Genomic DNA, 16,111 nt, shown 5'->3' with positions numbered 1-16,111 from the left:
AAGTGGTACCGGAGCGCCAAGTCTAGGACCAAAAGGCTTCTCAACAGCTTCTACCCCCAAGCCATAAGACTCCTGAACAGGTAATCAAATGGCTACCCGGACTATTTGCATTGTGTCCCCCGAAACCTTCTATTACACTGCTGCTACTCTCTGTTTATCATATATGCATAGTCACTTTAACTATACATTCATGTAGATACTAGCTCGTTTAGCCCGACTAACCGGTGCACCCGCACATTGGCTACCCAGACTATCTACATTGTGTCACGCCACCCACCACCCGCCAACCCCTCTTTTACGCTACTGCTACTCTCTGTTTATCATATATGCATAGTCACTTTAACCATATCTACATGTTCATACTACCTCAATTAGCCCGACTAACCGATGCCTGTATATAGCCGCGCTACTGTTGTAGCCTCGCTACTGTTGGAGTCTCGCTAGTGTTATTTTTCACTGTCTTTTTACTGTTGTTTTTATTTCTTTACTTATCCATTGTAAACCTAATACCAATTTTTTACTTAAAAATTGCACTTTTGGTTAGGGCCTATAAGTAAGCATTTCACTCTAAGGTCTACCTACACCTGTTGTATTCGGCACGCGTGACAAATAAACTTCGATTTGATTTATTCATGTTGTTGTTCAGCCACAACTCGGTGAGACATAAGATATTACAGTTTTTATTGTCCTGTTGGTAGGATATACGTGATCGTAGTTCGTCTATTTTATTATCCATTGATTGTACGTTGGTTAATAGGACCGATGGTAAAGGTAGATTACCGGATCCTAACAAGACACCCAGATCTTCAAAGAAATACCACCTTCTCTTTCTCCTGCGAATGACGGGGATGAGGGCCTTGTCGGGTGTCTCAAGTAAATCCTTACCGTCTGACTGATTGATGGAAAAGTATTCTTCCAGTGTGGGGTGAGTAATCGCTGTCCTGGAATCTAGAAGGTCTTTTCGGTCATAAGACACGGTGGCAGAAACATTATGTACAAAATAACTTACAAATAACACGAAAAAACATACAGAATAGGTTACGGGATCGTAAAACGACAAGCTTCTCATTCGGTGTCACTGACTAAGCCATTGCCTGCGCCATGCGGATGTATTGGTTATTACAGCATAAGGCTCCACAATCATAATTTATTTAGATAAAAACAAGGACATTAGGACCTGCTGAGACATGAGGACATACATTATAAATTAAGGGGGTTTATATTATAGTGTAATTAAAAAGGCCATCATCAAAGCGTTAATGAATCTCCCTTTATATTGGGCTGAATGGAATTCATCCTCCTAATATGAGCGTATGTCAGTCACTGCCTCTGACCTTCTCCCTTGGAACGAACACATACATAAAATTGGCCCATGCTCTAATATCTGCCTGTTGGTCTTATCTGCAGGTCTGGACACACTAGTGGCTGTGTGTGTTTTATTTAGTGGACAAAGCCCTCTTTCAGCCACCAGAAGGATGGAGAGAACGCACCGTCGGAGGGAGGGGTGGTAGAAGGGGACAGCTGGAGAGACAAGGCAGACTGGAACCGGACTGAAGTCATTCTTTATGACAGAGCAGAAAAGGTGTGTGGGAGGCATATTACTGTGGGTTTAGTACATAATCAATCCAAGCAGCACATTAGAATAAATCTCTTAGTATAAGGGAAGCTGTTTGCGTCACTGGAGGCCAGTGCAGCATAATGGGAGGAAAACATGAGAATCTTGGCAGATTCCAAACCTTATACTGGTGGAGCAAGTATCCAATCTTCTTATGTCTACAATGAGCCTGTGAAAATTGTTACAGCTGATTATTACTAGTTTGATTATTATTATTATTGTTTGATTTAGTTCTGAAGACACACAATCATATCCCCAGCCTTGCTAGAGGCTCTATTACAATCATTGGAAAAAAACACTCCAACCCACCTTCACTGTAGAACTGGCCTTACAGATTGATGCTGGATGATTTGCAGCTATGACTGTGTTCTCCAAAGCTCCGTAACCCTCTCGAACCCCATGGCTCAGGATAAAACAGACTTGGAACAAAATGCATATGGAAGCCAGATCTGAACAAACAGCAGCCAAGAGAATACCTCCACCTTTTTCTCTTTCTCTAAGGTTAATACAGGTGTACAGAGACTGCACCCAGAATTCCATTCGAGGCACATAATCAAAAACCTCCTGAAAATATTTCAACTTGACATTTTCCGTGTAAATTGCAAATGTATTCAATAAGCAATAACACACTACGCCTATTTCTAATTTCTTTATTTTACATTTCATGACATCATACATTTCCAAGTAACAGCATCTTCCTTCATACGGGGGGAGCTGTGTTAACCTTTAATGTGGTTAGTTGCATTTCTGCATGTGAAGTGACTGACATTATGAAAAGCAGGTTACCTGGTAAGACAGCCCTCCACACACATATTCAATGCTTACATCCCAGATCACAGCAGTCAATGTATGGAGTAGAAATAAACATCCGAACAAGTAATGATGTGTATGACGATTCAGAGAAATACCAGACAATGCAATATGATAGCAAACCATGACAGTTTTCTCCTAAAAAGCAAATCAACCTTGACTGCTTCATGTCCTACGCTCATACAAGTTAATAAAATATGGTCAGTATTTCATGAAGCTTGAATCTGCAGAGACCTAATAATACTGATGACCTGGCCACTTTAAAATGTGTTGGTGGCTGGGATTCAGAAGGAAAGCCCCCCCCCCTCCACACACACATTTTATCTTTAAACACCCCCTAGCAGTACTGGCAGCCAACCAGCCATATTGAATTCCTCAGAAGGCACCCACAGAATCTCACCATTGCGTATTCTACTAAAAATCACATCAAAACATCTGACCATTGAATCTGAAAACAGATTACTGTGCCCAGGCCACCTGGCAGTGGGTGTCCCCAGGTCAACTGTTTTGCCTGCGGCTATGGAACCCTGACCAGGTTGGCGTCATTAAAACTCATTTTTCAACCAGTCCACACATTTCTTGTTCACAAACTATAATTCTGGCCAGTCAGTTAGGACATCTACTTTGTGCATGACAAGTCATTTTTCCAACAATTGTTTACAGATTGTTTCACTTACAATTCACTGTATCACAATTCCAGTGGTTCAGAAGTTTACATACACTAAGTTGACTGTGCCTTTAAACAGCTTGGAAAATTCCAGAAAACTATGTCATGGCTTTAGAAGCTTCTGATAAATGATGCCAATTAGCCTAAGTCAATTAGAGGTGTACACGTGGATGCATTTCAAGGCCTACCTTCAAACTCAGTGCCTCTTTGCTTGACATCATGGGAAAATCAAAAGAAATCAGGCAAGACCTCAGAAAAATAACTGTAGACCTCCACAAGTCTTGTTCTTTTTGGGAGCAATTTCCAAACACATGTGGGCACCACGTTCATCTGTACAAACAATAGAACGCAAGTATAAACACCATGGGAACACTCAGCCGTCATACCGCTCAGGAAGGAGACGCGTTCTGTCTCCTAGAGATTAATGTACTTTGGTGCGAAAAGTGCAAATCTATCCCAGAACAGCAAAGGACCCTGTGAAAATGCTGGAGCAAACAGGTACAAAAGTATCTATATCCACAGTAAAACGAGTCCTATAAATCGACACAACCTGAAAGGCTACTCAGCAAGGAAGACGCCACTGCTCCAAAACCGCCATAAAAAAACAGACTACAGATTGCAACTGCACATGGGGAAAAATATCAAACTTTTTAGAGAAAAGTCCTCTGGTCTGATGAAACAAAAATTGAACTGTTTGGCCATAATGACCATATAGTTATGTTTGGGGGAAAAAGGGGAGGCTTGCAACCCAGAGAACACCATCCCAACCGTGAAGCATGGGGGGGGGGGGCAGCATCATGTTGTTGGGGTGCTTTGCTGCAGGAGGGTCTGGTGTACTTCACAAAATAGATGGCATCACGAGGAAAGAAAATGATGTGGATATATTGAAGCAACATCAGGAAAACAGTCAGGAAGTTAAAGCTTGGTCGCAAATGGTCTTCAAAATGGACAGTGATCCCAAGCATACTTCCAAGTTATGGCAAAATGGCTTAAGGACAACAAAGTAAAGGTATTGGAGTGGCCATCACAAAGCCCTGACCTCAATCCTATAGAAAATGTGTGGGCGCAACAGTATAGACTTTATGCCCGTCCCCTCGCCCCGACCTGGGCGCGAACCAGGGACGCTCTGCACACGTCAAAAGTCACCATCGAAGCATCGTTGCCCATCGCTCCACAAAAGCCGCGGCTCTTGCAGAGCAAGGGGAACCACTACTTCAAGGTCTCAGAGCAAGTGTCTTCACTGATTGAAATGCCACTAGCGTGCACCACCGCTAACTAGCTAGCAATTTCACATTGGCTACATGGGCAGAACTGAAAAAGCATGTGCGAGCAAGGAGGCCTACAAACCTGACTCAGTTACACCAGCTTGGTCATGAGGAATGGGTCAAAATTCTCCCTACTTATTGTGGGAAGCTTGTGGAAGGCTACCCTAAATGTTTGACCCAAGTTAAAGGCAATGCTGCCAAATACTAATTGAATGTAAACTTCTGATCCACTGGGAATGTGATGAAACAAATAAAAAGCTGAAATAAATCTCTTTCCAATTATTCTGACATTTCCCATTCTTAAAATAAAAGTAAGTCGTGATCCTAAATGACCTCAAACAGGGAATTTTTACTGGGATTAAATGTCAGGAATTGTGAAAAACTGAGTTTAAATGTATTTGGCTAAGGTGTATGTAAACTTCTGACTTCAACTGTAGATTCCTGCCTTTCTAGGGAGTTTTTCCAAGCTACAGTACTTCTACATCGACATTGCTTGCGGTTTCGGGTTTTAGGCTGGGTTTCTGTATAGCACTTTGTGCCATCGGCTGATGTGAAAAGGGCTTTATAAATACATTTGATTGATTGATCTGAAAACACACACACGCTGATATTCTTACTTATAACCACATTTATTCATCCTCAAATGGCTATAAAATAATTTTATCTGACCATAGTCTACCACACACTCTCCAACCCTGCTACAGTTCTGAGTAGGAGGTCTACAGTATGTCTGAGATTTGGGCCCAGATTCACAAAACAATCTTAAAAATGAAATGTATTCTTAAGTGTAATTTTTTCTTCACTTTATACTAAAAAATATTACAAAAAGTTACTATTCCTCAATAAAGTTATTGAAAATGTTCTTAAGTTTCTTCCTAAGGAAATTGTTAAGAAATGTGATTCTTGAAAATAAAGTCAGTGGATTTCTTGGAAATGTTCTTAATTCCGAAATAGCTAAAGCCTGCTCTTAAATGGATGGAAGTGAGAAAATAAGATAATGAAAGCAATTGAACATGTTTACTTGACTCAAACTTCATCTGAAAGTTCCAGTATTGAATGTTTTTAAATCCCCCACACCCAATTTTCTCTCCAGTTATCGCAGTAAGAAATATGCTAATAAGATTGCGCTTGCCGGCAAGATAGCGAGCTAGTTCAGTTGCTTAGCCACAATCATCTTAAAAAGATATGAGACGTTCGTAAGAAAAGCATGAATCTTAAGAAATATTTGAGGATTTGTACTAACAAACCTGTTTTTTTTCTTAAGAAGCTTCTTAAGTTTTGCGTTTGAAGTGTTTTGGGAATCTGGGCCCTGGGGTTGAAAGCTTACAGATAGCCTATGAGGCTATGATAAATTAAGAGTACAAGTAGAGTAGAATCAAAATAATGTATTCTGGGGGATTCAAACAGGGTAGGTCTTCCACAGGAGCTGCGTTGCAGTGGTCTAAAGTGGGACATTAAAGTGTAAAATCCAACACAATAACTTTCCTCATCTGCATTCAGTGTATCGTAAGACATTATGATCACTGAATACGAAAATGTATTTTCACTTCATTCAGAGTTTTCCCACGACTTCTGTCCATTAGGTCGTGAAAACCACATTCATCTTGGGAACATACTTTAAAATGGCACAATGAAACCAAGGCGGTTACAAGAACAAAATAATTCATGATAGATATGGATAACAATTAGGGTTCTCGGAGGACAAGGTTAGGTTCAGATCTGTTCTGTTAGGATCTGTGGTGATCATAGTGTCCAGTATTCACAAAATAGTCTGAGTGGGTGTGCAGATCTAGAATCAGGTCTCCTCAGTCAAAACTATCTAGTTCATTACGATCTAAAAGGGAAATCTGAATGCATATCAGCACTTCTATTCTGAAACACTTCAAACTCGTGTATACGAACCATTGTGACTAAACAAAAGATGTTGTGTTGATGGATTCAGTTTCTCAGTGACCCTGTGATGTTGGTCACGACAGATTGTATTCTGTGCCGCCTTGAGGTGGGCCTTGCTTCACTTCTGAAAGTGCAGTAGAATGTTGAGGAACAGTCGCTGAGTGGCTGAGTTTCACTTCCTCCTTTTAGACTCCATCTGTGCAGAGGAGAGCGCGAGGGCGAGAGGAAAGAGAGAGATACGATACACTAAAGCAAGTAGACCAAAATTACATTATATAATAACTGTAAATGAAATGAACAAGGTCAGATAGAAGTCAGTGCTGAGTCATTGGGTTCAGATGGTCAATGTGTGATAGAGGCTCCATAACACAGTAACGAGACCAACCAAGCATTTAAATCAAGTTTGCACTACAGGCCTATAACTGCCTCTGAAAGTGTGTTAACCAGTATCAAGGAAACACACAGACAATCAACACATAACTCAAATTCTCCCCTCTAATTTACTGACACTGTGTGAGGACTCTGGGAAGATTTCGGAGACTTATTCTGTCTAATTTTAAAATCAGAATATTGTACTCAATTAAACGTGTTATACAGTGTTAAACCCATCTAAACCTGGCTGGCAGTCTGACCATGGTTCTCCACCACAAATGTCTGTCTTATACTTGTACCCACAGTTATTTGTTATTGTCCCCATACGATCCTTTGTGTATAATACCTCCATTCTCCATAGAGCCATAAAGTGGCAATGCTAAAACCAGCGATGAAACAGAGGTTCATTTAGTTTACCCCACAGAAAGAGGCCACAGGTAGGGCAGCAAGTACACTACAGGTACTTTATTACTTTATTTTGCGAAAGCAGCAGCTGCTCCTCCTGGGGTCCACAAAAAACATGACATAACACAGAACATTGATTATCAAGAACAGCTCAAGGACAGACCTACATGAATACAATTTTTAAAAACAGCACAGCCTACATAACAGAGACAAACTATCAAGGTGAAATAGGGGAGAGACGTTGTGCCGTGAGATGTTGGTTCATCTGTTTTTTTTAACCAAGTCTGCTGTTCATTTGAGCAATATGAGATGGGAGTTCCATGAGATAACGCCTGTACATAATACTGAACACTTTCTTGAATTTATTCTGGATTTGGGGACTGTGAAAAGACCCATGGTGGGTAAGTGTGTGTGTCAGAGCTGTGTGTAAGTTTGGAATTTTCAACACATGAAAGTTTCTTATAAAAATATGTGATGCCTTCAGTCTCTCCTCAACTCTTAGCCAAGAGAGACTGGCATGCATAGTATTTATATTAGCCCTCTGATTACAATGAAGAGCAAGACATCTCCCTCTGTTCTGGGCCAGCTGCAGCTTAACTAGGTATTTCTTTGCAGCACTTGGCCACACGACGGGACAATAATCAAGGTAAGTCAAAACTAGAGCCTGTAGGACTTGCTTTCTGAAGTGTTGTGTCAAAAAGGTAGAGCATTTCTATTATGGACATAGTGCATTTGTTAAGTATTCAGACCCCTTGACATTTTCCAAAATTTCTTACATTACAGCATTACTCTAAAATGTATCAAATTTTTTCCCCCTCATCAAATCTACACACACAATAACCCATAATGACAAAGCAAAAACAGATGTTTAGAATTTTATAAAAAAATCTAAAACAGAAATACCTTATATCTATAAGTATTCAGAACCTTAATACGAGACTTGATATTGAGCCCAGGTGCATCCTGTTTCCATGAATCATCCTTGAGATGTTTCCACAACTTGATTAGAGTGCACATATGGTACATTCAATTGATTTGGATAGTAACACACCTGTCTCAATAAAGGTCCCACAGTTGACAGTGCACGTAAGAGCCAAAACCAAGCCATGAGATCGAAGGAATTGTGCGTAGAGCTTCGAGACAGGATTGTGCCGGGGAAATGATCTTGGGAAGAGTACCGTAAAATTTCTGCAGCACTGAAGGTCCCCAAGAACAGTAGTCTCCATCACTCTTAAATGGAAGAAGCTTGGAACCAACAATACTCTTCCTAGAGCTGGCCACCCAGCCAAACTAAGCACCATCCCTACGGTGAAGCATGGTGGAGGCAGCATCATGCTGTGGGGATATTTTTCAGTGGCAGGGACTGGAAGACTTGTCAGGATTGAGGGAAAGATAAACAGAGCAAAGTAAAGAGAGAGATCCTTGATGAAAACCTGCTCCAGAGTGCTCAGGAACCCAGACTGGGGCGAAGGTTCACCTTCCAACAGTACAACGACCCTAAGCACACAGCCAAGACAACACAGGAGTGGCTATGGGATAAGTCTCTAAATGTCCTTGAGTGGCCCAGCCAGAGGCCGGATTTGAACCCGATCGAACATCTCTGGAGAGACCTGAAAATAGCTGTGCAGCAACGCTCCCCATCCAACCTGACAGAGCTTGAGAGGATCTGCTGAGAAGAATGGGAAAAACTCCAAATACAGGTGTTGTGACGTGACTAAACATTAACCTGATTACTTTTATGTATCGAATTAACAATCTAAACTCAGCAAACAAAAAACCATCCTCGCACTGTCAACTGTGTAAATATTTGTATGAAAATAAGATTCAACAACAGACAAACTGAACAAGTTCCACAGACATGTGACGAACAGAAATGGAATAATGTGGAATAATGTGTCCATGAACAAAGTTGGGCTCAAAATCAAAAAGCAAGTCACTATCTGGTTTGGCCACCAGCTGCATTAAGTACTGGAGTGCATCTCCTCCTCATGTACTGCACCAGATTTGCCAGTTCTTGCTGTGAGATGTTACCCCACTCTTCCACCAAGGCACCTGCAAGTTGCCGGACATTTCTGGGGGGAATGGCCCTAGCCCTCCCCCTCCAATCCAACAGGTCCCAGACATGCTCAATGGGATTGAGATCCGGGCTCTTCGCTGGCCATGGCAGACCACTGACATTCCGTTTTTTCAGGAAATCACACACAGAACGAGCAGTATGGCTGGTGGCATTGTCATGCTGGAGGGTCATGTCAGGATGAGCCTGCAGGAAGGGTACCACATAAGGGAGGAGGATGTCTACCCTGTAACGCACAGCATTGAGATTGCCTGCAATGACAACAAGGTCAGTCCAATGATTGCTGTGACACACTGCCCCTGACCATGACGGACCCTCCACCTCCAAATCGATCCCGCTCCAGAGTACAGGCCTCAGTGTAACGCTCATTCCTTCGACGATAAATGCAAATCCGACCATCACCCCATGTGAGACAGTGAAGAGCACTTTTTCCCAGTTCTGTCTGGTCCAGCGATAGTGGGTTTGTGCCCATAGGCGACGTTGTTACCAGTGATGTCTGATGAGGACCTGCCTTACACAGGCCTACAAGCCCTCAGTCCAGCCTCTCTCAGCCTATTGTGGACAGTCTGAGCACTGATGGAGGGATTGTGCGTTCCTGGTGTAACTCGGGCAATTATTGTTGCCATCCTGTACCTGTCCCGCAGGTGTGATGTTCGGATGTACCGATCCTGTGCAGGTGTTGTTACACGTGGTCTGCCACCGTGAAGACGATCAGCTGTCCGTCCTGTCTCCCTGTAGCACTAGCGTATCACAGTACAGACATTGCAATTTATTGCCCTGGCCACATCTGCAGTCCTCATGCCTCCTTGCAGCATGCCTAAGGCACGTTCAGGCAGATCAGCAGGGACCCATGGCATCTTTCTTTTGGTGTTTTTCAGAGTCAGGACACTAAAGTGCCCTTTCTATCAAGTGTTCATAACTGTGCCCTTAATTGCCTACCGTCTCTAAGCTGTTAGTGTCTTAATGACCGTTCCACAGGTGCATGTTCATTAATTGTTTGTTTCATTGAACAAGAATGGGAAACGGTGTCTAAACCCTTTACAATGAAGATCTGTGAAGTTATTTGTATGTTTTTTAGTTGCTTATACACTTGGAATTACGCTCACAGTAATCATAATACTTTGCCCGAACCGCCGCCCATTTTGGGTAAGAAGTAATTAATGTATTTGTGTGTTTGGATGTCCTCCTTCGCCATTTATCTCTATTGCACCCAGGCCTTCGTGGAAATGGTTCCGTTGTCCTTCTCCCAAGCTCTTAAGTGTAAGGGTCTGATTGTCCACAAGAGGTCACAATGTCCTTGTCCTGAAGTCTGAAGCAGACTAACAGGGTGGTGTTCACTTTCACTAACAGGAAGAGGCGCCCTCTGAAGACAGCTAATCAGCCATGTCGATGATCCCCAGTGGACTGATGAGAGCAGTGTAGTTGACAATCATTTGAAGAGAGGAACAGGATGGTTCTACTTATTCACTTTCTAAGAAAGTAGCTGTTCTAAGTACTCAGCCGTAACATTGATGGTTAGAGATGCTACTTTGTCATCTTCACCTCGTGTTGGTTTTCAGGGTCGCAACCAATGGAGACCTAACCTGCAGCTTCAGTCCTTCTGGTCCCATATGTTAATTCTCAACTAATCCTTTCTACACTCTGGTAAAAAAAGGGGAGTTTCCGTCACGCTGATACCCTCTGACCTCCCTCGAGCGTGGCTACTTACTGGGACAAAGTATCATGAAAATCTGATTTCATTAGAAAACTAAAATCACATTCCTACCTTAACAAAACATTATCATAATCTTTGAAATTTCCGACACAGCGTAAATGTCACGCCTTGGTCATTGTAATTTGTGTTTTTCGTTATATTTTTTGGTCAGGCCAGGGTGTGACATGGGTTTATATGTTGTGTTTCGTATTGGGGTTTGTATTATTTGGGATTGCGGCTGATTAGGGGTGTGGTATAGGTTTGGCTGCCTGAGGCGATTCTCAATTAGAGTCAGGTGCTTATCGTTGTCTCCGATTGGGAACCGTATTTAGGCAGCCTCAGTTTCGCTTTGTATTTCGTGGGTGTTTGTTCCTGTCTCTGTGTTGTAGTCACCAGATAGGCTGTAATTAGTTTCACGTTCCATTCTGTTGTTTTTGTATTTAGATTCAGTTATTTCATGTACCACGATTCTTTCATTAAAGTCATGAATAACCTACATGCTGCGTTTCGGTCCGACTCTCTTTCTTCAACAGACGAACGCCGTTATAGTAAAGGATGAAACCCTGACATTTACAGTGTGCATACGGTTCAAGTTACAATATTTTCGTTATAACATTTTTGTATGACATTACAAAAATCGACATTTGTATTCCATAGACCACCTCTCATCATTCCCTACATCCGGATGTTAGGAATATTGTTCCGGTGTCCACTTTTGGACGTTAGAGTTTTTGGGCAGCAAAAAGTCTTTGTAACAAAAGGACGTTCCAATCACCAACTAACGTTCCAAAACCAAAAGCTAAAAAGGGTCCTCTGCTGCATAAGTTTACGACCGGGTGTGAGGGACCTCTGCAGGTGAGAGGGATCTGGTAGAAGTTGATCCATGGTAACCTGATATTTGGATCCTCATAGGAGAGTCATGACACAGGTGTGCCAAGCTTGTAGCATCATACCCAATGAAACTCAAAGCCGTAATCGCTGCCAAAGGTGCTTCAGCAAAAAGTACTGAGTAAAAGGTCAGAATTCTTATGTAAATGTGATTTCAGATGGTTATTTTTTATAAATGAGCAAAAATGTGTAAAAAACTGTTTTGCTTTGTCATTATGCGGTAGAACAAGGCAGTAACCTAACAAAATGTGGAAAAAGTGAAGGGGTCTAAATACTTTCTGAATGCACTGTAGCTCTCCCCATTTGTACAACCATTGAATCTATGTTTTGACCATGACAGATTAGAATCTAAAGTAATACCAAGTAATTGTGTTTCCAAAACTTGTTTAACAGCCACACCATTCATTACCAGATTCAGATGAGGTCCATAGCTTACGGAATGATTTGTACCAAATATAATTCTTAGTTTTAGAGATGTCCAGGATAGGTTTATTACTGGCCACCCATTCCAGAATTTAATGCAACCTCTTGTTAACCTCTCTAGGGTATGTGGGATGCTAGTGTCCCTAGCGTCCCAAACACTTCTGTGAGCAGGCCTTTCTAATCGACCTGGCCCGGGTATCCTGGAAGGACATTGACCTCATCCCGTCAGTTGAGGATGCCTGGTCATTCTTTAAAAGTAACTTCCTCACCATTTTAGATAAGCATGCTCCGTTCAAAAAATGCAGAACTAAGAACAGATATAGCCCTTGGTTCACTCCAGACTTGACTGCCCTCGACCAGCACAAAAACATCCTGTGGCGGACTGCAATAGCATCAAATAGTCCCCGCGATATGCAACTGTTCAGGGAAGTCAGGAACCAATACACACAGTCAGTCAGGAAAGCTAAGGCCAGCTTCTTCAGGCAGAAGTTTGCATTCTGTAGCTCCAACTCCAAAAAGTTCTGGGACACTGTGAAGTCCATGGAGAACAAGAGCACCTCCTCTCAGCTGCCCACTGCACTGAGGCTAGGTAACACGGTCACCACCGATAAATCCATAATTATCGAAAACTTCAACAAGCATTTCTCAACGGCTGGCCATGGCTTCCGCCTGGCTACTCCAACCTCGGCCAACAGCTCCGCCCCCCCCCCGCAGCTACTCGTCCAAGCCTCTCCAGGTTCTCCTTTACCCAATTCCAGATAGCAGATAGTTCTGAAAGAGCTGCAAAACCTGGACCCGTACAAATCAGCTGGGCTTGACAATCTGGACCCTCTATTTCTGAAACTATCCGCCGCCATTGTCGCAACTCCTATTACCAGTCTGTTCAACCTCTCTTTCATATCGTCTGAGATCCCCAAGGATTGGAAAGCTGCCGCAGTCACGCCCCTCTTCAAAGGGGGAGACACCCTGGACCCAAACTGTTACAGACCTATATCCATCCTGCCCTGCCTATCTAAGCTCTTCGAAAGCCAAGTCAACAAACAGGTCACTGACCATCTCGAATCCCACCGTACCTTCTCCGCTGTGCAATCTGGTTTCCGAGCCGGTCACGGGTGCACCTCAGCCACCCTCAAGGTACTAAACGATATCATAACCGCCATCGATAAAAGACAGTACTGTGCAGCCGTCTTCATCGACCTTGCCAAGGCTTTCGACTCGGTCAATCACCATATTCTTATCGGCAGACTCAGTAGCCTCGGTTTTTCGGATGACTGCCTTGCCTGGTTCACCAATTACTTTGCAGACAGAGTTCAGTGTGTCAAATCGGAGGGCATGCTGTCCGGTCCTCTGGCAGTCTCTATGGGGGTGCCACAGGGTTCAATCCTCGGGCCGACTCTTTTTTCTGTATATATCAATGGTGTTGCTCTTGCTGTGGGCGATTCCCTGATCCACCTCTACGCAGACGACACCATTCTATATACTTCCGAGCCCGTCCATGGACACTGTGCTATCTAACCTCCAAACGAGCTTCAATGCCATACAACACTCCTTCCGTGGCCTCCAACTGCTCTTAAACGCTAGTAAAACCAAATGCATGCTTTTCAACCATTCGCTGCCTGCACCCGCACGCCTGACCAGCATCACCACCCTGGATTTTTCCAACCTTGAATATGTGGACATCTATAAGTACCTAGGTGTCTGGCTAGACTGTAAACTCTCCTTCCAGACTCATTTCAAACATCTCCAATCGAAAATCAAATCAAGAGTCGGCTTTCTATTCCGCAACAAAGCCTCCTTCACTCACGCCGCCAAACTTACCCTAGTAAAACTGACTATCCTACCGATCCTCGACTTCGGCGATGTCATCTACAAAATTGCTTCCAACACTCTACTCAGCAAACTGGATGCAGTTTATCACAGTGCCATCCGTTTTGTCACTAAAGCACCTTATACTACCCACCACTGCGACTTGTATGCTCTAGTCGGCTGGCCCTCGCTACATATTCGTCGCCAGACCCACTGGCTCCAGGTCATCTACAAGTCCATGCTAGGTAAAGCTCCGCCTTATCTCAGTTCACTGGTCACGATGGCAACACCCATCCGTAGCACGCGCTCCAGCAGGTGTATCTCACTGATCATCCCTAAAGCCAACACCTCATTTGGCCGCCTTTCGTTCCAGTTCTCTGCTGCCTGTGACTGGAACGAATTGCAAAAATCACTGAAGTTGGAGACTTTTATCTCCCTCACCAACTTCAAACATCTGCTATCTGAGCAGCTAACCGATTGCTGCAGATAGTCTATCGGTAAATAGCTCACCCATTTTTACCTACCTCATCCCCATAATGTTTTTATTTATTTACTTTTCTGCTCTTTTGCACACCAATATCTCTACCTGTACATGACCATCTGATCATTTATCACTCCAGTGTTAATCTGCAAAATTGTAATTATTCGCCTACCTCATGCCTTTTGCACACAATGTATATAGAGTCCCCCTTTTTTTCCTACTGTGTTAGTGACTTGTTAATTGTTTACTCCATGTGTAACTCTGTGTTGTCTGTTCACACTGCTATGCTTTATCTTGGCCAGGTTGCAGTTGCAAATGAGAACTTGTTCTAAACTAGCCTACCTGGTTAAATAAAGGTGAAATAAAAAAATAAAATCTGGCCAACATCCAGTGAGATTGGAGAGCGCCAAATTCAAATACAAAAATGCTCATTACAACATTTCAGAAAACAAAACATATTTTACATAGGTTTAAAGATTAATTTCTTGTTAATCCAACCACGGTGTCAGATTTATAAAATGCTTTCCGGCAAAAGCATACCTAGCCCAGAACATACCTAGCCCAGAACATAGCCCAGTTGACAAATTATTACAAACAGTAACCAGACAAAAAGCGTTACAAAACTCAGAAATAGAGATAAAATGAATCCCTTACTTTTGATGATCTTCATATGGTGGCAATCAGAAGACATTCATTTACTCAATAAAAGTTACTTTTATTCGATAAAAAGTCTCTTTATATCCAGAAACCTCCGTTTTGTTCACACGTTTTCTTCAGTAATCCACAGGCTCAAACGCAGTCAGAACAGACAGACAAAAGAAATCCAAATTGTATCCGTAAAGTTCATAGAAACATGTCAAACGATGTTTATATTCAATCCTCAGGTTGTTTATAGCCTAAATGATCTATAATATTTCAACCGGACAATAACTTTGTCAATATAAAAGGTAAACAAGAAATGCACTCTCTCGAGATTGCACATGAAAAAGCTCTGTGACACGGTATGGTCCACTCATTCAGAGTGGTCTTACTCCCTCATTTATAAGAATACAAGCCTGAAACAATTTCCAATTTCCAAACAATTGACATCTAGTTGAAGGCATAGGAACTGCAAATTGAGTCCTAAGTCAATGGATACTGTAATGGCATTGAATAGAATACTACAAAAAAAACTACTTCCTGAATTGATTTTTCTCAGGTTTTCGCCTGCCAAATCAGTTCTGTTATACTCAGACACCATTTTAACAGTTTTGGAAACTTTAGGGTGTTTTCTATCCAAATCTACCAGGTATATGCATATCATATCTTCTGGGCCCGAGTAGAAGACCGTTTAATTTAGGCATGCTTCTCATCCAAAAGTCTGAATGCTACCCCCTACCCTAGAGAAGTTAAGGGTTTCAGTGACTTCATTAGCTGTGGTTGCTGACAGGTATATGGTTGAGTCATCAGCATACATGAACACACAGGCTTTGTTTAATACCAGGTCATTGAAAAAAATATTTAAAAGAGTGAAGGGCCTTGAGTGCTGCCCTGCGATACACGACACCTTACATGTTTGACAGAGAGTCTTGCATGAAAGAAAACCTGAGTTCTTAGATAGATTGCCATATCGTGGATTCAGAGCAGAGGTTGAAAAGCCATACAACATGTTCTTTCAAAAACAGGTAATGGTCATTAATATCAAAGGCTGCACTGAAATCTAACAGTACAGCTCCCACA

The 16,111-nt window shown here is 42.4% G+C and overlaps 1 protein-coding gene across 9 annotated transcripts in view; it reads right to left on the bottom strand.

The window, feature by feature from the left end:
- Positions 1-4,700: 4,700 nt before the first annotated feature.
- Positions 4,701-16,111, bottom strand: part of LOC124045660 (OX-2 membrane glycoprotein-like) — a 38,520-nt gene continuing 27,109 nt past the window's right edge. For all 9 annotated transcript variants that reach the window (XM_046365172.1, XM_046365211.1, XM_046365192.1 and 6 more), the window contains one exon: positions 4,701-6,446. In XM_046365172.1, coding sequence (XP_046221128.1) covers positions 6,436-6,446 — 11 coding nt within the window. In that variant the 3' untranslated portion in view covers positions 4,701-6,435. The remainder of the gene's footprint in view (positions 6,447-16,111) is intronic.

This window comes from Oncorhynchus gorbuscha, linkage group LG01, assembly GCF_021184085.1.
Source record: "Oncorhynchus gorbuscha isolate QuinsamMale2020 ecotype Even-year linkage group LG01, OgorEven_v1.0, whole genome shotgun sequence".
NCBI classification, from domain to species: domain Eukaryota; kingdom Metazoa; phylum Chordata; class Actinopteri; order Salmoniformes; family Salmonidae; genus Oncorhynchus; species Oncorhynchus gorbuscha.
The sequence above is the reverse complement of the archived record's forward strand: the minus strand, read 5'-3'. Positions and strand labels throughout refer to the sequence as shown.